General features: G+C 45.2%; 1 protein-coding gene across 1 annotated transcript; it reads left to right on the top strand.

Annotated features, from left to right (window-relative positions):
* The first annotated feature begins 1785 nt into the window (after window positions 1-1785).
* LOC128022089 (E3 ubiquitin-protein ligase TRIM16-like) lies at window positions 1786-24242 on the top strand. Its single transcript, XM_052609328.1, has 6 exons — window positions 1786-2390; window positions 22208-22303; window positions 22383-22616; window positions 23087-23249; window positions 23390-23437; window positions 23571-24242. Exons 1-6 carry the CDS (start codon window positions 1818-1820, stop codon window positions 24092-24094), a joined length of 1638 nt encoding a protein of 545 aa, XP_052465288.1. The 5' UTR covers window positions 1786-1817; the 3' UTR covers window positions 24095-24242.

Raw genomic sequence — 24242 nt, 5'->3', positions numbered from 1 at the left:
TCTGGACGCGGTCAGCCAGCCCATGCAGGAACATGTCCCACTGCGCCTCCTCGTTCCATTGACACTCCACCGACAGGGTGCGGTACTCGATAGAGAAATCCGAAACTAATCCCTCTCCTTGTCATAATTCGGCTAGCTTCCTAGCCGCCTCTCTCCCTGCGACGGCCCGATCGAAAACTCGCTTCATCTCGGCTTAAAACACATCTCTTCCATCTTTATTTGACCCTCTAACTATAACACTCACTATTCTAATTATATTCTTAAAATAAAAAAAATCTAACTACTAACTACTTTTTGTATTCTATTTTCTTTACATTTATTGTACAATTTTATATATATTAGGAACTCTAAAACTAGCTTGCTCTATTATTTTTCTATTCTATCTGTTTTCTTTTTATTTATTATATTATTTAAAAGCCCTTGCTACGTGTACTGTGTTAAACTAACTGAGACTTGTTATAGCACTTATATATCATTGCTCTTTTTGTTGTTTTTGATTGGCTCCACTTTCCTCATTTGTAAGTCTCTTTGGATAAAAGCATCTGCTAAAAGACTAAATATAAATGTAAATGTAATGTAAATTAAAATGGCTTGACAGGAGAAATGCTGGTCAATGCTGTTGTCTGCAGCATGTTTAACATTGGGCTGAATCCAGTTATTCATTAGTCAGGTTCTTATTAACACTTTCTGTTCTGAATAATGTGACACTTCCATAAAGCATATCTACCCTCTATGGCATTGTTCCTATAACAGGAAGTGCTGTTTTCTCTATTAAGCTGGCATTTTCTAAGGTGTATAAAATACAATACCATGGCTTGGCTTGATACACAGTCTTATGGTCTAGCAAAATCCTCATTTTAAACATCTTTTACTTTACCAATGTTTATCTCAGCCAACGCAGATGAATGAAGAAAGCTTTTCAGGGCAACACAGAAATGCAGGATATTCATATAAAATTGTATTATATTATCAATGTAGACATGTAGGTCTTTTGAATGTAGTAAGGTGGTAATAATGGAAAATGGGCCAAATTACAGAGAGTTTTGTTATAAGCTTGCAGTTTTGTGCATTTGTACTTATACTTCACAAATGTGTTTATAGACTAAATACCATAAAGTAATCTAGATACCATAGAAACCGTATTGTTGTTTTTTTTGCGTGGTAGTGAGGTGTCATATGCGTCATGTGTTTTTTTAACTGTGGTCTTCATGAGCTTTATATACGATACCATAGAAGACCTGTGGTTAATTTAAGTAGAATAGATTTCTCAGTTAGAAAAAATTAGTTGCTAAAATTAAACGCTCTTTTTGTGTTAATGGAAATACATTTACTTCTGTATCCAAACTCAAGCTACAGCTACTGTCAAAAGCTACTGCTACTGTCAACTCAAGCTCCTGTCTAATGTGCATTTCCAAGACACAAAACATGTATTATCATAAATAAAAAACAGGTAACTGGTCTTAAATGTTATTCTGGAGCCCCAGTGTTCCCCTGGTGTTCCCCAGTCCTAGACCAGGAGAGTCACTTTCTCACAGAGTTTAGTTTGATCTCTAATTAAACACACCTGAATCAACTATAGTCAACAACTGAATCGCCAACTTAACTCTTTGCACTTACTTTAATAACAGCCGGATGTGTTAAAACTAAACTCAGCAGGAGCGGAAATGAGGAAACTGTCCCGCAGACAGTCCAGTTTTACACACGTCACACAACCACACAGCAGGAAACTATTTCAGCTTATCATTTCTGGGGGGAAAAACTTACGTGTAGTCGAGCTGTTGTGGTTGTGTGTTGTGTCTCTGTATTCATGCAGTAAAATGGCAAAAGCCAGATTTTCTCAGGATGAGTTCTTGTGTCCGGTGTGTCTGGATGTCCTGAAGGATCCAGTGACCATCCAGTGTGGACACAGTTACTGTAAGAGCTGTATTACAGACTGCTGGGATCAGGAGGATCAGAAGAGAGTCTACAGATGTCCTCAGTGCAGACAGAACTTCAGTCCAAGACCTGCTTTATTTAAGAACCTGCTATTTGCTGAACTGCTGGAGAAACTGAAGAAGACCAAACTCCAAAGTGCTGTTCCTGCTGGAGCTGGAGATGTGCAGTGTGACGTCTGTACTGGAAGAAAACACAAAGCCATCAAGTCCTGTCTGGTGTGTCTGAACTCTTACTGTCAGAGTCACCTTGAACAACATGAGAGCTTCTTTAGAGGAAAGAGACACAAAATGATTGAAGCCACTGGACGACTGCAGGAGATGATCTGTCAGAAACACGAGAAGCTCCTTGAGGTTTTCTGTCGCACTGATCAGAAGTGTATATGTGTGCTGTGTACGATGGATGAACATAAAAACCACAAGACTGTATCAGCCGCAGCACAGAGGACAGAGAAACAGGTATTTAACACTAGACAGTGATGAAATATTGCTGACACTTTAAGGGTTAGTTCACCCAGATAGCAAATTTATGTAATTAATAACTTACCCTCATGTTGTTTCAAACCTGTAAAACCTCCGTTTATATTTGGAACACAGTTTAAGATATTTTAGATTTAGTCCGAGAGCTGTCAGTCCCTCCATTGAAGCTGTGTGTACGGTCTACTGTCCATGTCCAGAAAGGTGAGAAAAACATCTTCAAAGTAGTCCATGTGACATCAGAGGGTCGGTTAGAATTTTTTGAAGCATCGAAAATACCTTTTGGTTCAAAAATAGCAAAAACTACGACTTTATTCAGCATTGTCTTCTCTTCCGTGTCCGTGTGAGAGAGAGTTCAAATCAAAGCAGTTTGTGATAAACGGTTCACGAACGAATCCTTCAGTTCACCAAATCAAACTGAATCGTTTTAAACGGTTCGCATCTCTAATACGCATTAATCCACAAATGACTTAAGCTGTTCACTTTTTTAATGTGTTTGACACTCCCTCTAAGTTCAAACAAACCAATATCCCGGAGTAATTCATGCACTTAAACAGTACACTGACTGAACTGCTGTGAAGAGAGAACTGAAGATGAACACCGAACCGAGCCAGATAATGAACTAAGACTGACTTGTTCTCGAGTCAAGAACCATTTCTGTCAGATGCGTCGGATTCGTGAACCGAGGAGCTGATGATACTGCGCATGTATGATTCAGCGTGAAGCAGACCGACACAGAGCATCTGAACTGAACTGATTCTTTTGGTGATTGATTCTGAACTGATTCTGTGCTAGTGTTATGGGCGCGGGTAAACCAAAGGCTTGAATCAAGGGCAATCATCGCCAATGACGCCATTACATCGAGAGCAAAAGAACCAGTGAACCATTTTCTTCAACCGGTTTATTGAATCGAACTGTCCGAAAGAACTACTGGTGATCCGAACACCGATGCAACCGGTTCTTCACTCGTGAACGAGTCAGTCTATTGTTCGTTATCTGCCTCGGCTCGGTGTTCATCTTCAGTTCTCTCTTCACAGCAGTTCAGTCAGTGTACTGTTTGAGTAAATGCATTACTCCGGGATATTGGTTTGTTTGAACTCAGAGGGAGTGTCAGACACATTAAAAAAGTGAACAGCTTAAGTTATTTGTGGATTAATGCGTATTAGAGATGCGAAGCGTTTAAAACGATTCAGTTCAATTTGGTGAACTAAATGATTCGTTCGCGAACCGGATATCCAGACTGCTTTGATTTGAACTCTCTCTCACACGGACACGGAAGAGAAGACAATGCTGAATAAAGTCATAGTTTTTGCTATTTTTGGAACAAAATGTATTTTCGATGCTTCAAAATATTCCAACTGACCGTCTGATGTCACATGGACTACTTTGATGTTGTTTTTCTTACCTTTCTGGACATGGACAGTAGACCGTACACAGTCCATCAGTGACAACAACACTAGATCTAAATAGGAAAAGGATCTGCCGCCCGCAGTTAATTTTGATATTCTAGGTATTATCAAATGGCCAAAGTTTTCAGAATGCAGAGGAAGTGGATCTATACGATGTTTGATAGGGAGCCAGTGCAGTGTGGACAGGACCAGGCTAATATGGTCATACTTCCTGGTTCTAGTAAGAACTCTTGCGGCTGCATTTGGACTAGTTTATGTTTGTTCACCCAATAAAGCATTACAATTATCTAACATTGAGGTCATGAATGCATTAACTGACGTTTCTGCATTTGACATTGAGAGCATAGGTTGTAATTTAGATATATTCTTCAGATAGAATTTTTTTTTTGGTAAAAACAAAAAAAAAAGACAGCCTTCTACTGTTTACAGTTAAATGCAATATTGTCCATGTTTACATTAGAGTAAAAAAAAAAAAAATCATAATTTGTCTCCTTTCACATAGATGACAATGTAATTGATTATATACTTCATTAAAGGATATATTTCAATAAGGTATTCCTGTAGAATTGTAGAAAATTGTTAATCTATTTATTTTTGTATTATGCTGGGTTTTGAGCTCAGGTTAAATTTTTTTTTTTTTTTTTATAAATTACAAATTGCACATGATGAGAGAGAAAATAATTCATTTAGTTTAAAAGAAGTAGTCGCTGAAGGCATTTCGTACAAAAGCAATTATAGAATATAGCTGCAAGAAGCAATTAAAGATCAAACACAACAGAGGCAGAAAGAGGAGCAGGCATGGCAGGGAGGGTCAGGCTGAACACGAAATTGAGTAATTAAATAGGGTGATTTTACTCAAACTTCAAGCATTATTAATATGATTAGATAATATGTTCAATTTTGACCAATAGGTGGCGCTGTTATCAAATTGATGTGGTGTGGTCAGTATGAGGTGACAATGACACAAATAATCCTTGGTGTCACTATGTCAAAGCTTCTCAGATGAAGTTTGGCACCATGCCATCAATTTTCTTAATGCGGTATATTTAACCATTTTGCCTATCAACGCAAAGTTCATTACTTTTTCCAGCATGGTCTGAAGATAATTTGGGTTGAATTTGTTAAGAAGAGTGTGAAGTCGTGGCCTAATGATTAGAGAGTTAGAGAGAATATTACAACTGAGGTGCCCTTGAGCAAGGCCCACTGCTCTGGGTGTGTGCTAATGGTGTGTGTGTGTGTTTGTGTGTGTGTGTGTGTGTTTGTGTGTGCACTTTGGATGGGTTATTCGCTTGTTAAGTCTGACGTCACGTAGCATCGCTTCCTTCTCTATCAGTTACCACAAGAAAACAACAAAAGGTGCTAATATAAACTCACAATGTTATAATACAATACTAGCGAAAAAGTTATAATCTTAACCTTTAACTCCATACCGAAGTCCCAGATAGGCAGACAATGAAAATATAAATATAAAAAATATATATACAAATTATTTGTGTTTGGGATGCTGTGAACACGGAGACTGTAGTGTATACCGTAAGTTTGAAAGCGTTTAGCTTAAATTATTAATATGAATAAACAGTGCTCAAACTGCTGCTGAGGTCGTATTCTCAAGTGAAGCGAGTTGAGGCTTGGTGTGTGTGTGTGTGTGTGTGTCATGGCGGCGGCAGGTTCACACGCGGTTCCGCTGCACTAAAAATTTAACATCTACACCTGTCGTAGCTGCCGGCGAAAACGCAGAAAGAGCCAGTTATGTTATTATCAGGACTACTTACAATGTGCTTGGTTTCAACCTTGAAGTTTACATACAAAGCTGCTTTAAAAAGCAGTAAAATCCAAAACATCGGATTGCGAATCCATGACCCGACAAATGTTTGTCCTGAAAGTAAACATTTGTATGCCACCTGGGCAAACTTCGAACAGTACAATCGCCCACTTTCTGACCAAGAGTGGATGTGCTTTCAGGCACAGGAGAGAGAGTTCAGGAAAACCCTGGATGTTAAACAAATTAATGACAGACAAACAATACAATTCACCGGAACTAACCCACATTACTGGACTAAACTTATAACCATCTTATGTGGAGTATACTACAGAAATGGATCTTATACAGCAACTCACAGAGATGGGAGACCATTAGGAATACCTTTGCTAAAATACACCGTAAGAATCCTTCGGAAATTCCCCCTCTGTAAAGCACTCTCACCGAGGCCCGACTCAGAGACGCTCAGTGAATGGATAAATCAGCAGCTGCGCTTCGTACGGGACACCATCCAGCCGGCGCTCAACAAAGCCACAAATTCCAACAGTATGAGAGAACCCAGAGTGGTAAGCGGAAACGAACTAGCCTATCTTTGGGAACACCGTTGGAGTAAGGCAATAGATATAATTCTAAACAAAAGCACTTACCCAGACCCCCCTCCTGCGATAAATGATATAAATAAAGTTTATGAGTATTATGCTGCGAAATGCCAACCAGCAGAGTTATACCAACAGATGGGCAGTCCTCCATGGTGCGGCGCTCTCGACCTGGAGGACCCGAAATATGCCCCCGTTACTTCGGACTTCACCGCAGAGGAGATCTCAAGCGTGCTGTGTAGTCTCCCGAACAACAAAGCATGTGGTGCAGACGGTGTGACTTATGAAGTGCTCAAGGCAACAAAACAATTTTCAACAATGACATTAACTCAGATTTTTAATGTCTGTTTAATTAACCGGAAAGTTCCCGATTCTTGGAAGGGAGCTATTATATATAGGATCCCCAAAAAGAATAACATTCCAGAAGATCCCTCCACCTGGCGAGATATATCACTGCCCCCCACTATACATAAGGTATTTATGAAGTGTGTTTTATGCCGAATTTTACCCTGGCTGGTGGAATCAGGAACATTGTCAATAAAACAAAAGGCATACATTGAGAGGCAGGGAATGAATGAGCACGTATTCTGTTTGAAGACTGCCATCGATGATTTTAAACATCAATCCTCCCGTTTCTATGCGGTATTTCTCGATTTTCGAGACGCATTTGGCTCTTTACCACATAGTGTAATGCTTCAATCCCTTGAGGAAATAAAACTGCCGGAACAGTACATACATATAGTCAAGAATGTACATGACAATTCATTTCTACAAGTGATTTGCGGACATCAATTAACGAAACCTGTTAAACTTGAAGTTGGGATTAAGACGGGATGTCCCTGGAGTGCTGTGAACTTCATACTGGCCTTAAACAACTGGCTGAAATGGCTATGTCTCCTTGCCCCGCCTGGTATTACATCTCCAAACCCAGTTCAGGCTTTTGCCGATGACGTCCTCATAGTATCAAGAGAGGAGAACGTCATTACCAACATGCTGTCATACACCGACCGCTTTCTGCAATGGTCTGGACTCGAGGTGAAGAATAGTAAATGTGCGGTTTTCTACGAACGACGCAGCGGGGGGAATAGATGGTATAAGGCCAAGAGTGATCAGCCTCCATCATTCACAATCGCTGGAAGCACGATCAGAGTTTATTCAAGACATGAATCATATAATTATTTAGGACACAAGTTTAATGTTGCAGGAGAATGGCACGAGCAAGTCAGTTATATCTGCAAAGAATACTCCAGCAGACTAGACTTGATAGATCAGTGTCCTCTACCAACCTGTATGAAACTCCAGGCCGTTCGAGATATAGCTCTTTCCAAGATTCATCATCTGTTTGCTAATGTCCACATTGATAAAAAATATGTTGTATGTTGAGGCGTCTATCCATCACACTGGAACCAGCGAGAGGTTGAACAGTCGGACATGCAGGTATGAAATCCTCCAATACTTTCAAGCACAACAGCGTGATTACTGGGTTAACCTGCATCTTCAAGGAAGCTTGCATGCCTGCAGAGCGCGGATCATACAGTCTCACACTCTGCGTTACAAAATTCAGCCATCAACGAAAATATTCTTAAATTTGTTATTAAACTCGGCTGCAAACTCTCCCGACCAAATACAACCTCTCTTTGTGGTTCCCAAAACACCACGAACCATTCTGTTTACTACACAGCGATAAGATAAAGGAATCCACAGCGCACATACTGAATGGATGCCCCGCGTTTAAAGGACTTTACATCGCGCGTCACGATCGCATCGTAAACATAACAGCTCAAGAACTGCGCAAAGTATCTGGACAAAGTGCAATACATACAAACAAAACTGTTAAAACTAGCTGGTTTTTAAACTTGAATGATAATAATATAAGCTCCCTTAGAAGTGTTCTCAGGGAAAACCCAAACACTCCGGACATTGTAGTCATCATTGAACTTTCTAAGAAAATTCTGATTCTGGAAGTGGGCTGTTGTTTTGATCTTTACATGGATTTGTGCTTTTCTGAGAAAATGTTAAAGTATCAGTCATTAACAAATGCTTTGGCAGTGTGTGGTTACAACATCAAACTGATTATTCTTATCTTTGGTAGCTTGGGACATGTGCACAGATTATGTGTCAGAGGCTTGCAGATTGCCGGACTTAGTAAAAAGACCTCTAAGCAAACAGCCAGATATTGTTCTGTGTCAGCAATTATAGGCAGTCGGCATGTTTGGAGAAGACGATGTCATCTTTATCCATAGCCTACTTTTTGAATGTGGTTGCAACTTGCATTGTCTTTATTGTCAGGTGAAACATAATAGGCTCTTTGTGAATATTTGGATGCTGTTGTTTTAATCAATATTTGTCATTCCAAATAAAATAATCAAATGTGTGCACTTTGGATGGGTTATTCGCTTGTTAAGTCTGACGTCACGTAGCATCGCTTCCTTCTCTATCAGTTACCACAAGAAAACAACAAAAGGTGCTAATATAAACTCACAATGTTATAATACAATACTAGTGAAAAAGTTATAATCTTAACCTTTAACTCCATACCGAAGTCCCAGATAGGCAGACAATGAAAATATAAATATAAAAAATATATATACAAATTATTTGTGTTTGGGATGCTGTGAACACGGAGACTGTAGTGTATACCGTAAGTTTGAAAGCGTTTAGCTTAAATTATTAATATGAATAAACAGTGCTCAAACTGCTGCTGAGGTCGTATTCTCAAGTGAAGCGAGTTGAGGCTTGGACAAGGAAACAGCACTTCTTACGTCATCACTTAACAACAGGAAATGCAGAGCACAAATTCTGAGTATGGGTTACCATACTTGGCTGTATATCACGTCACATTTTTTTTTTTTTAGTAAGTTAAAAAAAAAAAAAAAGAAATAAGGAACTTTGGCCAGTTATAGCATACTGTAATTGTTATCAATATTCCTGGCATGACTCAAAGAATCTTTTTGAGTACTTTCAGGGCATGGTGCTAAAGACACATACAAAGTTTTGTAACAATATACCAATGCATTTGTAAAATATAACTTTTTAAAATTATTATTATTATTATTATTTTTTTAATTGGACGACCTGGAAAATTGGGTACCACTTGACTCTGCATGCTGCTCTGAATGCAGAGGTCTTGTGATTTTTGGCCAAACTGTTATAAGTTATAAGCAAAAATGTTTTCTATCTCTGGACCAGTAGGTGGCACTGTGCTGAAACTGTGTAGATGTAACGGAGGCCAGCTGGTAAGTGCTGTACAGGTAAACCTCACTCCCCTGAACTCAAGTGCTTTAGTGTCCTTGTTAGAGCGCTTGTCTCTCATGCTGGAGACCCAGGTTTGAGTCCCACTCGGAACAAGAATGAGGTGGTTACGACCAGAGGGGTTATACAGCTAACCTCAGATCACTGTTGTTTCTAGCCATTACAGTTCAAAAGCTATTAGCTATTTGTAAAGCTATTACAAATGTGAGTCCATATTTGGACAAGTTGTGGTGCTAGAGGGTTTGAGTTAGAGACTCCAAATTTGGTGTGGTTAATTTTCAGACGGTCCTCTATCGGTGTTCCAAATGTTACAGCTTTTCACCATGCACATTCTTTTGCCTGCCATAGACTTCTAAAGCGAAAGAAGAAGAACACTAACAGATTCAATAGTTGCCTACTCACCTTCGGTCAATTCTTCAAGAACGAGGAGACAAGGAGCACTATAAACAATCTTTCAATTTCTTGAAATACAAGGGTAATCCAGCATGGGTGCAAGAAATATCACATGTATGGACAATGCAGACCCGATAGAGGAGAGACACAAAGACATGAACTTAAATTGTAGGGATAATTACTCAACACAGGTGCATGGAATGAGACAATCAACACGGGACATGGAACACATGGAGGGAAACGCAACATAATGAGTCCGGGGCATTACTCCCCCCTCCCGGTTGATGCGACCCTGTACTGTGGAAATAACATGTGGAGAGAATGGGTGGGAACTAGGGAGGAGGCTCAGGAGGAGGACAGACACCCGGGTGGGGGCCAGCAGATTGAAACTAAGGAGACGATGGAGGGAGGAGCCTTAGAGGAGGAATGGCCGCTGACTCTAGGGGGCTGACCAACGGCAGCTGAGCAGGTGGTGGAGGAGTCCGAGGCGGAGACGGAGAGCCGAAGAACCAGGGTGACTGGAAGGATCCGGCGGTACTAGGTGGAGCCGGAGACTGAAGCGATAGAGGACTGAGGTGGAGCCGAGGGGATGAAGGAGCCTAACGGAGACGGAGGGACGGTGGGATGAGGCGAAACCAGAGAAGGGTTGACTCCAGATCAAGGCAGGCACTGCAGAATCGACCCCTCAGGGCTTGACGAGGGAACCATGGATGAAGGCGGGCTGGACGAGACCAGTGGAGGCAATGGAGAGAGGAGAGGGGGCAGTTCGCTCTCTAGATCAGATTCCCAATCAATGAGATTCTCCTTTCACATATTGATGTAAACTTGGGATTTCACACTTAAATCAATCAATCAATCACCTTTATTTATATAGTGCTTTAAACAAAATACATTGCGCCAAAGCACTGAACAACATTCATTTGGAAAACAGTGTCTCAATAATGCAAAATGATAGTTAAAGGCAGTTCATCATTGAATTTAGTTATGTCATCTCTGTTCAGTTGAAATAGTGTATGTTTTAATTTGCAATCAAGTCAATGATATCGCTGTAGATGAAGTGACCCCAACTAAGCAAGCCAGAGGCGACAGCGGCAAGGAACCGAAACTCCATCGGTGACAGAATGGAGAAAAAAACCTTGGGAGAAACCAGGCTCAGTTGGGGGGCCAGTTCTCCTCTGACCAGATGAAACCAGTAGTTCAATTCCAGGCTGCAGCAAAGTCAGATTGTGCAGAAGAATCATCTGTTTCCTGTGGTCTTGTCCTGGTGCTCCTCTGAGACAAGGTCTTTACAGGGGATCTGTATCTGGGGCTCTAGTTGTCCTGGTCTCCGCTGTCTATCAGGGCAGTAGAGGTCCTTTCTAGGTGCTGATCCACCATCTGGTCTGGATACGTACTGGATCCGGGTGACTGCAGTGACCCTCTGATCTGGACACAGACTGGATCTGGTGGCCACGGTGACCTCGGAACAAGAGAGAAACAGACAAATATTAGCGTAGATGCCATTCTTCTAATGATGTAGAAAGTACGGTGTTATGTGAAGTGTTCCGGTTCCAGTTTACCTAATTAATGCAGCCTAAAAATCCTTTAACGGATTTGGATATTAAAAGCATATTAGTATGTTATGTGTATGCCAGGTTAAAGAGATGGGTCTTTAATCTAGATTTAAACTGCAAGAGTGTGTCTGCCTCCCGAACAATGTTAGGTAGGTTATTCCAGAGTTTAGGCGCCAAATAGGAAAAGGATCTGCCGCCCGCAGTTGATTTTGATATTCTAGGTATTATCAAATTGCCTGAGTTTTGAGAACGTAGCGGACGTAGAGGAGTATAATGTAAAAGGAGCTCATTCAAATACTGAGGTGCTAAACCATTCAGGGCTTTATAAGTAATAAGCAATATTTTAAAATCTATACGATGTTTGATAGGGAGCCAGTGCAGTGTGGACAGGACCGGGCTAATATGGTCATACTTCCTGGTTCTAGTAAGAACTCTTGCTGCTGCATTTTGGACTAGCTGTAGTTTGTTTACCAAGCGTGCAGAACAACCACCCAATAAAGCATTACAATAGTCTAACCTTGAAGTCATAAATGCATGGATTAATATTTCTGCATTTGACATTGAGAGCATAGGCCGTAAACTCATTCTTTCTCTCTTCCTGCAACATGTATGAATGTGTGAGTGTGTGTGCTTATCAAGATACAGGTGTTGGTTTTCCTGCTGGGCATCACTGCCTGACGCACCTCCTCCGGTGCCTTTTGAACTTGTGTGTCATGGCACCTCACTGAACACTTTTGTGAGCCTGAGCGGGTCGTCAGCTGGGGACCACCACTCATCGAGGTTTCGCTCCTTTAACCCCAGTACGTCTCGTGGTGGCGGAGCGATGGCAGGGATCTCTCCCTGCCACCCCCTGCTGATGCCCTAGGTGTTTGCCCCCCAAACCTTCTCCTTCCTCCTTAGCCACAGCCAGAAGCTGCCTTTCTCTGCCTCCTCTGCCAGCTCTTTCATGGCTTTCCGATGCCTTGCTCCTGTGCATCCCATGTCGCGGAGTAGGCGAGCGGTTGAGGAACCTACAAAGCCCCTACACCCCACTTCCACAGGGCAGATAACGGCTTTCCAGCCCGCCTCCCTGCACTCTGCCGCCAGATCAGAGTACTTGGCTCGCTTCCGCTCATACGCGGCCTCCACCCCCCCACCCCCCTCCCATGGTACAGTGAGTTCCACGAGGAGGACGGTCTTGCAAGTCTCTGACCACATTATGAGATCGGGCCGCAGGGATGTTTCCACTATTTCCCTGGGGAACTGGAGCTGCCTTCCCAAGTCGACCCTCATAGTCCACTCACTTCCCGGTGAGAGGAGCCTTGCTGTGTCTCTCTGGCGGGAGGGTCTGATGCTCTCTCCAGCCCTCACGAACTGGATGGCATGCCAACCTCGAGCGGAAGGTCTACTATTCGCCTCCTTTCTGCATGACTCTGACACCTCTGCCAGCTTTTTCAGTACTTGGTCATGTCGCCACCTATAGCGGCCTTGGGACAATGCCGTCGTGCAGCCCGACAGGATGTGCTGGAGGCTTGCGTTGCTGGTGTTACAAAGGGAACATGTCTCTTCGGCCCCAAACCATTGGTGGAGGTTTCGGGGACAAGGCAAGGTGTCATAGGTTGCTCTGATCAGAAAGCTGAGCCTAGCTTGGGGGATCTACCATAGGTCGGACCATGACATGGACCTGTCTGTGAGGCCTTCCCATGACGTCCAACGTCCTTGCTGGCCCTGGGACACAGCTTTGACGTTAAGGCGTTCGTGCTCAGTTCTTGCCACTTCCGCCACCACCATGGCTTTCCGGTCTTCTTTGGAAGCCTTTGACCAGAACAAGGGAACATCGCCCCTCCCAAGGCCTGCTCGACCCTCCTGGACTCTGCCAACCACCTCGCGGTGCTTCAGCCTAGCGATTGCCATGTCGACCTCTTCTTGGGCTTTCCACTTTCTTCCCGTTCTTATCTGGGTGCCCGCTGCTCTCACCAGCTGGTCAGTGGTTTCCCTCAGCTCCAGCACCAGCCGAGCCTTCTCTTGCTTGTATCCCCCGCTGATGGATCACAGTGGTAGTTGTAGCGTGTTCCTCCCGAAGAGGCCTACCTCCGAGAAGCATCTTGGTAGTCCCAGCCACTTCCTGATGAACGAGTTTGCCAGCCCGTCCATCTTTTTTACCACTGATAAGGGGATTTCGCTCATCTTCAGTGGCCACATCACCCTTTGGTACAGTATGGCCTGGTAACACCACACTTTGTGCTTTCCGGGGAGTTGGCTTCGGTTGATCTTGGCCAGGCCATCTGCGAGCTGCTTCCTCACCGTCTCCCCCATCTGCCTGTCTGAGAGCTCTGCTGTGTAGGTACGACCCAGGCTACGGACAGGTTGATCTTTCACCAATGGGATATTTTCACCACCTGCGACAAAGATGGTGTTGTCATTTCGAACTCCTTTCTTGATCGACAAACTGCGTGACTTGGATGGTTTTATCTTCATCCTCGCCCAGCCCACAAGCTCGTCAATCCTCTTCAGCAGCCTTGTTGTGCATGCTGCTGTCTGGAGTATGGTGGTGATATCATCCATGTAACCTCTAACTGCTGGTAGCCTTTGTCCTGACGGCAGTTTCACTCCTCCGACCATCTTCCTAGCCCCTATGAGGATGATCTCAAAGGCTGCGATGAACAAGATGGGCGAGATTGAGCATCCCATGGCAATGCCTACTTCCAGCTGTTGCCAGCCTGTTGTAAAGTCCTGGTGGGTGCAGCACATCTGGAGGTCTCCAAAGTACTTGGCCACCAGGGCTCTAATATCGACTGGGACGTGGAAGAAGTCCAAGGCGAACTCGATGAGTTGGTGGGGGACTGACCCGTATGCGTTGGCAAGATCGAGCCATAATACGTGCAGGTCACCTCTCTCTCTTTTCGCCCTTTGGATCTGCTCCCATATCACTGATGAGTGTTCCACACACCCTGGGAAGCCTGGCACACCTGCCTTCTGGCAACTGGTGTCAATGTACCCGTTTCCTGTGAGGTAGCTGGTCAACCTCTTGGCCAGGATGGAGAAGAAGATCTTCCCTTCGACATTCAGGAGGGCGATACTCCTAAACTGGCCGATCGTGCTGGAGTTTTGCTCTTTTGGGATGAAAACTGTGACAGCTCTCTGCCACTCTGACGGGATGACTTTGTTTCTCCAAGCCACTCTCAGCAGATTCCAGAGGTGTCTCAAGACCCCCGGGCAGTACTTATACAGCTTGTATGGTATCCCGTTAGGGCCTGGGGCTGAGGCTGTTCTTGCCTTCTGGACCGCCTCTGTTACCTCGCTGAGTTTGGGGAGGGCAGCGTCAAAGAGGGAGGTTGGGGGAGCTGGGCGAGGAACATACCCAGGGGATGCCAGCGGAGTTGACTTCGCTGGGTCACTGTACTGCTCCTTTATGTAGTTCTCCAGCTCAGACTTGGTAATCTCCAGCTTTCCGCTTCTCTTATCCTCTAGCAGCTGTCTGGCATGCTTGAAAGGATTTTTGAAGAAGTTACTCCTCTCTTTCTCCTTCCGCCTTCTGCGCTTACGGATGCGCTCTGCCCTCCGTAGGCCGGCAAGCTCTTTCCTCACCTCGTCCCACAGTGGTTTCAGGCCTTCCTTCTCTTCTCTGCTTGCCTTACTCCACTGTTTCCGGAGTTGACGTCGCCTCTTCACCAACTGTCCGATCTCCCTCTCCCTCCTCCCCTTCTGCACTGGGCAAGCTCTCCGCTTTCCAGCTGTTACTCCGAGTCTGCCTATGCATTCATCGTACAGGATGTCTCCGATGCGGTTCAGCTTATTTTCCACCTGGCCATGCAATGAGTGCTCCAGGATCAGGCTGAGGTCCTTGTCCAGCTTCTGCCAGACCGCCACTTCATTAGCTTTTGGCCACTTGACCATCTGCCTCCTTCCAGGTTCTTTCCTCTCTGTCCTATGGCTTTGCTCGCGGTTGTTGGGGTTGCTTTGTGCTCTGTGTGTGTCTTCGTCAGTGCCACTCTCAGAGGCATTGGCGTCCATCACGGGCCCTCCTGTGTCCTCCACCTGCCTTTCTACAGCAACGGTGGATCCCTCAGCGCTGTGGTTTGCGACCTGGCCTTGGGTTCCTCTTGTCTGACCTGCGTTTGCAGTGCAATGTTGCTGTTGGCCTCCCTCTACACACTTCTTCCTACCCTGGTGGATCCGCAACCCTCTGAAGGTGGTCTCTTTCTCCCACCCACACCTGCGTCTTCTCGTGATCCTAGAATCTTTGTCCGTATCCGTTCCAGTCGTTACCGGGAAAGCCGTCAGTCTTGGCCCTTCTTCCATCCCGCCTCTCGGAGGGCCTTCGGGCTGTTTTTCCTTATTCGTTTTCGTAGTGAGATCAGGGTGTCCCTTTTGTGGGACTAGTGGGTTAGGTAACTAGCCTTCCACTCCCGGTGCAGACTTTCCTGCGGTCATCCAGTCTTTCCTGGTTGTCCTCCAGACTTCCCTGGATGCCAACTGCCCTTTCACAGTAGTCACTGGATTCCTCCAGATTGTGCATATCAAGATACAGGTGTTGGTTTTCCTGCTGGGCATCACTGCCTGACGCACCTCCTCCGGTGCCTTTTGAACTTGTGTGTCATGGCACCTCACTGAACACTTTTGTGAGCCTGAGCGGGTCGTCAGCTGGGGACCACCACTCATCGAGGTTTCGCTCCTTTAACCCCAGTACGTCTCGTGGTGGCGGAGCGATGGCAGGGATCTCTCCCTGCCACCCCCTGCTGATGCCCTAGGTGTTTGCCCCCCAAACATTCTCCTTCCTCCTTAGCCACAGCCAGAAGCTGCCTTTCTCTGCCTCCTCTGCCAGCTCTTTCATGGCTTTCCGATGCCTTGCTCCTGTGCATCCCATGTCGCGGAGTAGGCGAGCGGTTGAGGAACCTACAAAGCCCCTACACCCCACTTCCACAGGGCAGATAACGGCTTTCCAGCCCGCCTCCCTGCACTCTGTCGCCAGATCAGAGTACTTGGCTCGCTTCCGCTCATACGCGGCCTCCACCCCCCCACCCCCCTCCCATGGTACAGTGAGTTCCACGAGGAGGACGGTCTTGCAAGTCTCTGACCACATTATGAGGTCGGGCCGCAGGGATGTTTCCACTATTTCCCTGGGGAACTGGAGCTGCCTTCCCAAGTCGACCCTCATAGTCCACTCACTTCCCGGTGAGAGGAGCCTTGCTGTGTCTCTCTGGCGGGAGGGTCTGATGCTCTCTCCAGCCCTCACGAACTGGATGGCATGCCAACCTCGAGCGGAAGGTCTACTATTCGCCTCCTTTCTGCATGACTCTGACACCTCTGCCAGCTTTTTCAGTACTTGGTCATGTCGCCACCTATAGCGGCCTTGGGACAATGCCGTCGTGCAGCCCGACAGGATGTGCTGGAGGCTTGCGTTGCTGGTGTTACAAAGGGAACATGTCTCTTCGGCCCCAAACCATTGGTGGAGGTTTCGGGGACAAGGCAAGGTGACATAGGTTGCTCTGATCAGAAAGCTGAGCCTAGCTTGGGGGATTTTCCATAGGTCGGACTATGTGTTATATGTCTTTTTATCTAATTCATCTAAAAAAGCCTTATTCATGTTCAGTGTTGGGTGTAACGCGTTACAAAGTAACTGTAATAATATTACTTTTTTCAGTAACTAGTAGTGTAAGGCATTACTCGTCTGAAAATGGTAATATTATTACAGTTTTCCCAAGCTAGTTACTTGCGTTACATTTGCCAGTAGCACCTTCATCACACACAAGGCACACAACACAGAGAACAGAAGGGAAGGGGAGGAGGGCATGAATGGAACAGTGATTGGTCTGGGTTTGGTACGAGGTATCATTTACCATCACTGATTGGTCGACAGCCGGCAGCAGAGCGGCACGCTCAGACAGATGGGGAAAAATGGAAGCGTCAACAACGGCAAGCTCTTTTTCAGAGGAAGGTTCCCAGCAACAGAAAGTTAGTTTCGACGGGTGGAGATTCAGTAATTATTTTGTAGGGGTGCTCCGATCACGATCGGCCGCTCGTTAAAGTGCATCTCATCAGTAAAGCCGGTTCTCTAATCAGCGGTTTATTCCATCAGGTGCGTGAACCGTAACAGGTGCGTGAACCATATGTTCATACAACTGTGCCAATAAACGCTGAAAATGAACGTGGATTTGCGCATCTTCTCAGTTAATAACGGCTCTGTGTAGTAACAGCTGCTCTATGTGAAATCACGCACCTGATGGAATTAACCGCTGATTAGAGAACAGGTGTACTGACGAGCAGTAGTAATATAAGTGAGTTGTGTATACAGTGATTTATGTGACTTCAATTATTTCTTATTAAACTGAAATCGAAAAGTAAAAAGTATTTTTTGGAAAAACCACATCCTGGTGTTAGTCTTCATATGCTGCTGAATAGTGTTAACACGGATATAGAAAAATAAGGAGTGCAAGAGATTGATTCCTAATGTCAGTTTATTTTTAATTAATACTATAGTAGTTCGGTTCCCTTTACATCTTTAACTACCCGTTAATTTATCAATTGAATGGGTGACCTATCCTCATTAATAGAGAATTGGCAGGAGCCGCCACTGATAAAGACCCTAAAGAACACTCCTCCTTTGTATGTTCTCCCTCCATCTGATGCATCTCAGGCAATCATAGAGTAATTAAGAAAAAAAGATGTAACTAGTAATATAACTATTAATATAACTAGTTACTTTCTCCAGGGAGTAATAAAGTAAAGTAAGGCATTACTATTTTTGAGAGTAATATGTAATATGTAATATACTACTTTTTTGAGTAACTAGCCCCAACACTGTTCATGTTGAAAGTGTTTCATAGTTCATGAAAGTCATAGTGTTTCATGCTTACAAGGTAATGTCTTAAACTGCTGATCTTGTTACTGTGGTAATTAATTGTCACGATCATTACATGGAGTGCCCATGAACTTTTGTAGAGGGCACTCCAATCAGGACTATTCCACACTCACCACCAGATGTCACTCGGACTCTAGCAGCTCTTATCTGTTGCACCACACCCTAACTACATTTCCCATTAGTCTCTGCATCACAATCACCCTGCCACACCTGCACATCATTCCTCAATCAATCTCCTTGCCACACCTGCACCTCATTTACACACGCATATAAGCAGCACACTCACTCTCACTCACTGCGAAGTCTTGTTTAGCCAGTCTGACATTTCCGAGCGTTTTCCTTGTGTTTCCCTTCTGTACCTGACCTTGGATTGTTCATACCGACTCTGATTCTCTGCTGCCTGCCCCCGACATCTGCTTGTTCCTGTTATCGATTCTGATTATCCCCACATACCTGACGCCGTTACTGATCACTGCCTGTCTGACCATTCTCATTAAAAGTTCTGCACATGGATCCGAATCTCTCTGTCTCATCATTACAGAAGACTTCGCCAAACCAGGATCCAGCAGCTTTCTTGAACCCCAGACCAGGTATGGAGTCAGCAAACAGTTCATGCAACCCTATAAAGGTGCTATGCTCCATCTTTCAGTATGGTAGACCAATTGAGCTCTTTGTGGAGGAATTCATTTAGTATAGTCAGCTTTTTCCTGGGGATGAGGAACTGGTAAAGGACTGTTTCTGGAGTGGTCTTGATACTAGGGTAAGCTTGAGTTTACCGGAGGGAGACCCTAGCTGGACCCTGGGACAGTTTATTGACTTTGTGTTGGAGTTTTGTGAACCACAGCACAAGATGGCCGCCAGCCCAGCGCCACAGCACAAGATGGCCGCCAGCCCAGCGCCACAGCACAAGATGGCCGCCAGCCCAGCGCCACAGCACAAGATGGCTGCCAGCCCAGCGCCACAGCACAAGATGGCCGACTCAACGACTGAGCCTCCAGACCAGGTGCCACCGACTCGCCACCATAGAGGGCGGAGGAGGAGGAGACAGGTGTCTAGCGCTCCTCAAAGCCCAGAGATCATTACCGAGATGGTGCCCGAGGCTGTTCCGGAGGTCGAGGCGGTGCCCAAGGCTGTTCCGGAGGCCGAGGTGGCACCCGATGCCGAGGCGGTGCCTGATGCTGTTCCGAAGGCCGAGGCGGTGCTCGAGGCTGTTCCAGAGGCCGAGGCGGTGCTTGAGGCCGTTACTGAGGTGGTGCCCGAGGCCGTTCCAGAGGCAGTACCCGAAGCAGAGGCGCCTCAGGTTTCCACAGACAGTTCAGAGTCGAGTCAGTTCCCAGTGGACCCTCCAGAGTCGAGTCAGTTCCCAGTGGACCCTCCAGAGTCGAGTCAGTTCCCAGTGGACCCTCCAGAGTCGAGTCAGTTCCCAGTGGACCCTCCAGAGTCGAGTCAGTTCCCAGTGGACCCTCCAGAGTCGAGTCAGTTCCCAGTGGACCCTCCAGAGTCAGGGCTAGTTACCGGTGATCAGGTCCCCGTTGATTTCCAAGAACCTAGTCAGGTCACCAATGATCTTCATGGGCAAAGTCAAGTCACCATTAACCTCCGTGAACCAAGTCAAGTCACCAATGATCTTCATGGGCAAAGTCAAGTCACCATTAACCTCCGTGAACCAAGTCAAGTCACCAATGATCTTCATGGGCAAAGTCAAGTCACCATTAACCTCCGTGAACCAAGTCAAGTCACCAATGATCTTCATGGGCAAAGTCAAGTCACCATTAACCTCCGTGAACCAAGTCAAGTCACCAATGATCTTCATGGGCAAAGTCAAGTCACCATTAACCTCCGTGAGCCAAGTCAAGTCACCAATGATCTTCATGGGCAAAGTCAAGTCACCATTAACCTCCGTGAACCAAGTCAAGTCACAGTTGATCCTCAGGAACCAAGTCAAGTCACCAATGATCTTCATGAGCAAAGTCAAGTCACCAATGATCTTTATGAGCAAAGTCAAGTCACCATTAACCTCCGTGAACCAAGTCAAGTCACAGTTGATCCTCAGGAACCAAGTCAAGTCACCAATGATCTTCATGAGCAAAGTCAAGTCACCAATGATCTTCATGAACCCAGTCAAATCACCACAGATCTACCAGAGCTTCGTCACATCTCAGCCGAACTCCCAGAGCCTCGTCACAACTCAGAGCTCTCGTCCTATCCTGTCACGGCCAGGGAGGCCGTCAATGAGCTGTCATTCATTCCGGTCAGGGCTACGGGGACCATACACCAACTCTCCGTCTGTCCTGTAATGGCCACGGAGGCCAGCTACCATCTCATCATGGCCACGGAGGCCGCTATTAACCTGTTTATGTTCACTGTTTCAGTCCCACCTGACCAGATTTGCTTTCCTGTGCCATCAACTCTACTGTGGTGGTCGTCTGCTCCGCCCTGGTGGGCCTCTGTCATGTCTGTTCAACTATGGTGGTCGTCTGGTCCGCCCTGGTGGGCTTCTGCCCCATCATCTCGGCTGTGGTGGTTCTCTGCTCCACCCTGGTGGGCTTCTGTCCCCTCTTCTCAGCTGTGGTGGTCGTCTGCTCCACCCTGGTGGGCTCCAGCTCAACCTGCTCCGCTCTGGTGGGCTCCCACGCCACCTGCTCTGCCTTGGTGGACCCCTGTTCCCGAGTTAGGCCCACGGCGGGTCCCTGTTTCCTCTGTCAGGCCAAGGAAGGGCCCTTGTTTCCCATGTCAGGTCCAGGAGAGACTCCTGATCTCCATGTTAGGCCCAGTTCTGCCTGCTCTGCCCCAGTCCTCGACCACTCCACTTCCTCATGGACCTGGCCCTCCGTCCCTCCCCCTGTTCTGCCTCCGCTCCACCGCCCTCCTAGATTGTTTTGAGCGTCTGGAAGCCGCTCCTTTGTGGGGGGGCTATGTCACGATCATTACATGGAGTGCCCATGAACTTTTGTAGAGGGCACTCCAATCAGGACTATTCCACACTCACCACCAGATGTCACTCGGACTCTAGCAGCTCTTATCTGTTGCACCACACCCTAACTACATTTCCCATTAGTCTCTGCATCACAATCACCCTGCCACACCTGCACATCATTCCTCAATCAATCTCCTTGCCACACCTGCACCTCATTTACACACACATATAAGCAGCACACTCACTCTCACTCACTGCGAAGTCTTGTTTAGCCAGTCTGACATTTCCGAGCGTTTTCCTTGTGTTTCCCTTCTGTACCTGACCTTGGATTGTTTATACCGACTCTGATTCTCTGCTGCCTGCCCCCGACATCTGCTTGTTCCTGTTATCGATTCTGATTATCCCCACATACCTGACGCCGTTACTGATCACTGCCTGTCTGACCATTCTCATTAAAAGTTCTGCACATGGATCCGAATCTCTCTGTCTCATCATTACATTAATAGTGTTTTCACTATACTTTGGATATTAATATCTGTTCAGTGAATCGCTGTCTCAGTGATCAGCCGTAAAACAGTGATTCTGTTCAAATTCCCTTGATTCCCTCTGAGCTAAATTTACCTGTTTACCTGTTTACCTTACACAGACAGACAAACACTTTCTGAATCCAGATGATTTCAGTCATTTATAGCTTCAATTTGGAGTTTATTTTGCCTTGGTTCTGTGTAGATTAATTAGAGTTCATGATGATCTAGTTAATACTCACTGTAGTGATCCAATAGATCACTTTCTAAGTAGAGGCTAATCTTAATTGTATAGAACACAGAACTGTCAGTGTGAATCTCTACGTCTGTGTCATTTTAATTTTTATGATACTTATGCTTGTATTATGAAACAGGCCTTAATCTTCATGTTAATTAATGTTCAATGGTGGTAAATGTTCAGTTGTCTCTTCTGGAGTTTTAACCTACAGCCAATAGTTCTAAGTTCTTTTTTCTTTTACTGGATTCATCTGTTCACATGATGATTTAGAGCCAGTAGTTTTTTGTGAGATTGACGATCATCTGTTTGTCCTGCAGAAGCAGCTGAAGGAGACACAGAAGTCGCTCCAGCAGAGAATCCAGCAGAGAGAGAAAGATCTCCAGCAGCTGAGAGAGACTGTGGAGTCTCATAAGGTGAGTCTGGAGAAGAAGAGAAGTTTGTCTCCGTCTCAGTTCAGACTCACTGAAGCTGAATCACTGTGTGTCCTAACAGCGCTCTGCACAGACAGCAGTGGAGGACAGTGAGAGGATCTTTACTGAGCTCATCCGCTCCATTGAGAGAAGCCGCTCTGAGCTGATACGACTGATCAGAGATCAGGAAAAGACTGCAGTGAGTCGAGCTGAAGAACGACTGGAGCGACTGGAGCAGGAGATCAATGATCTGAGGAGGAGAGACGCTGAGCTGGAGCAGCTTTCACACACACAGGATCACATCCAGTTCCTGCAGGTAACACAGATCTAGAAGAACAGGATCAGAGTGGACTTGAACAGATCCTGCTGTGACAGAGACTCACAGAGAAACAGTTCATGAGTGTCTTATTATATAATCATCAGTCAGACTCTCATCTGATCATATTCTTCTGAAAGAGACGCTGCTTACAAACAGCTTTCAGCTCTGGAAATCTCTTAGGAATCATTCCTCTCATCTCTTTCTCCTGGAAGATGTATTTAGCTGTCAAACACCACTAGAACCACCAACAGTTCAAAACCTCACTAACATTTCAGCTAACATTTTCAAACAGGTTGAATTGTGTTCCCATATAGTAATAAAATTGACCCCTGTACAGTTGTTGAACCCCTTACCAAACCTTAAACCAACCCGTATCACCAAACCTGTCTCTAACCAACCCATATTATACATCGACGACAGCAGTATATTGCAGGCTGTGATCTAAAGTGTTTCTCTGTTTTCTGTAGAGTTTCCAGTCTTTCTCAGCAACTCCTGAAACTACAGACTACAGAAATTACGATCTCTTCAGTTCTCTCTTCTCTTCTGATTCTCTGAGAGAATCTGTCCATCAGCTGAGAGACAAACTGGAGGATTTCTGTAAAGAGCAGCTCAAGAAGATCTCAGACAGAGGTAAAGTCCTGGAGATTCATCTGCTCTCAGAAACCAGTCCATCATCATCTCATATCATGGAGAACATCATATTAGAAATGTGTTATGAGTAGATACAGGATCATGAGAATCACACTGTTCATGTCTGTTGATTTCCACAGTCACATTCACCAATATTGTTCCCAGAACCAGGAAGGACTTCCTACAATGTAAGTCAGTAAGAAAACCAGCAGAAAAACTGTATATTGAACATGAAGAGTTCTCTACATGAAAAGATCTAACAGATTCCTAATTCTGTATATATATATTATTATTATTTATTTTATTTTTTATCTCCATCAGATTCCCATCAGCTCAGTCTGGATCTGAACACAGTGAATAAATGGCTCCATCTGTCTGAAAGGAATCGAGCGATTACAAACACTGGCAAAAAGCAGCCATATCCTGATCATCCAGAAAGATTTGATCAATGGTCTCAGGTGTTGTGTAGAGAGAGTGTGTGTGGACGCTGTTACTGGGAGCTGGAGTGGAGTGGGAATCACGGTGTGTGTATATCAGTGTCATATAAGAGCATCAGCAGGAAGGGATTGGGCAATGAGTGTGTGTTTGGACGTAATGATCACTCCTGGAGTTTGTTCTGCTCTCCATCCAGGTGCTCATTCAGACACAATAACATAAAGACTGATCTCCCTGTGATTCCCATCATCAGTAGAATAGGAGTGTTTGTGGATCACAGAGCAGGAACTCTGTCCTTCTACAGCGTCTCTGACACAATGAGCCTCATCCACACAGTCCAGACCACATTCACTCAGCCGCTCTATCCTGGGTTTTGGATAGATTATAAATCATCAGTGAAAATGTGTTGATGAACCAGAACAGAGCAAAATGACAGTGAATGCAGTTCTTTGAGCAAAATGATAAATCAATGACTGTGAGATGTAAAAGAGTCTCTTCCTTTCTCTTTGTTATATTATTGCTGCACCTGAACTTCTGTCACTGAAATAACATATCACA

The sequence above is a fragment of the Carassius gibelio genome, chromosome A2 (genome assembly GCF_023724105.1).
Source record: "Carassius gibelio isolate Cgi1373 ecotype wild population from Czech Republic chromosome A2, carGib1.2-hapl.c, whole genome shotgun sequence".
NCBI lineage: Eukaryota > Metazoa > Chordata > Actinopteri > Cypriniformes > Cyprinidae > Carassius > Carassius gibelio.
Note: the sequence above shows the minus strand (reverse complement) of the source record. Positions and strands in the feature narration are given on the sequence as shown.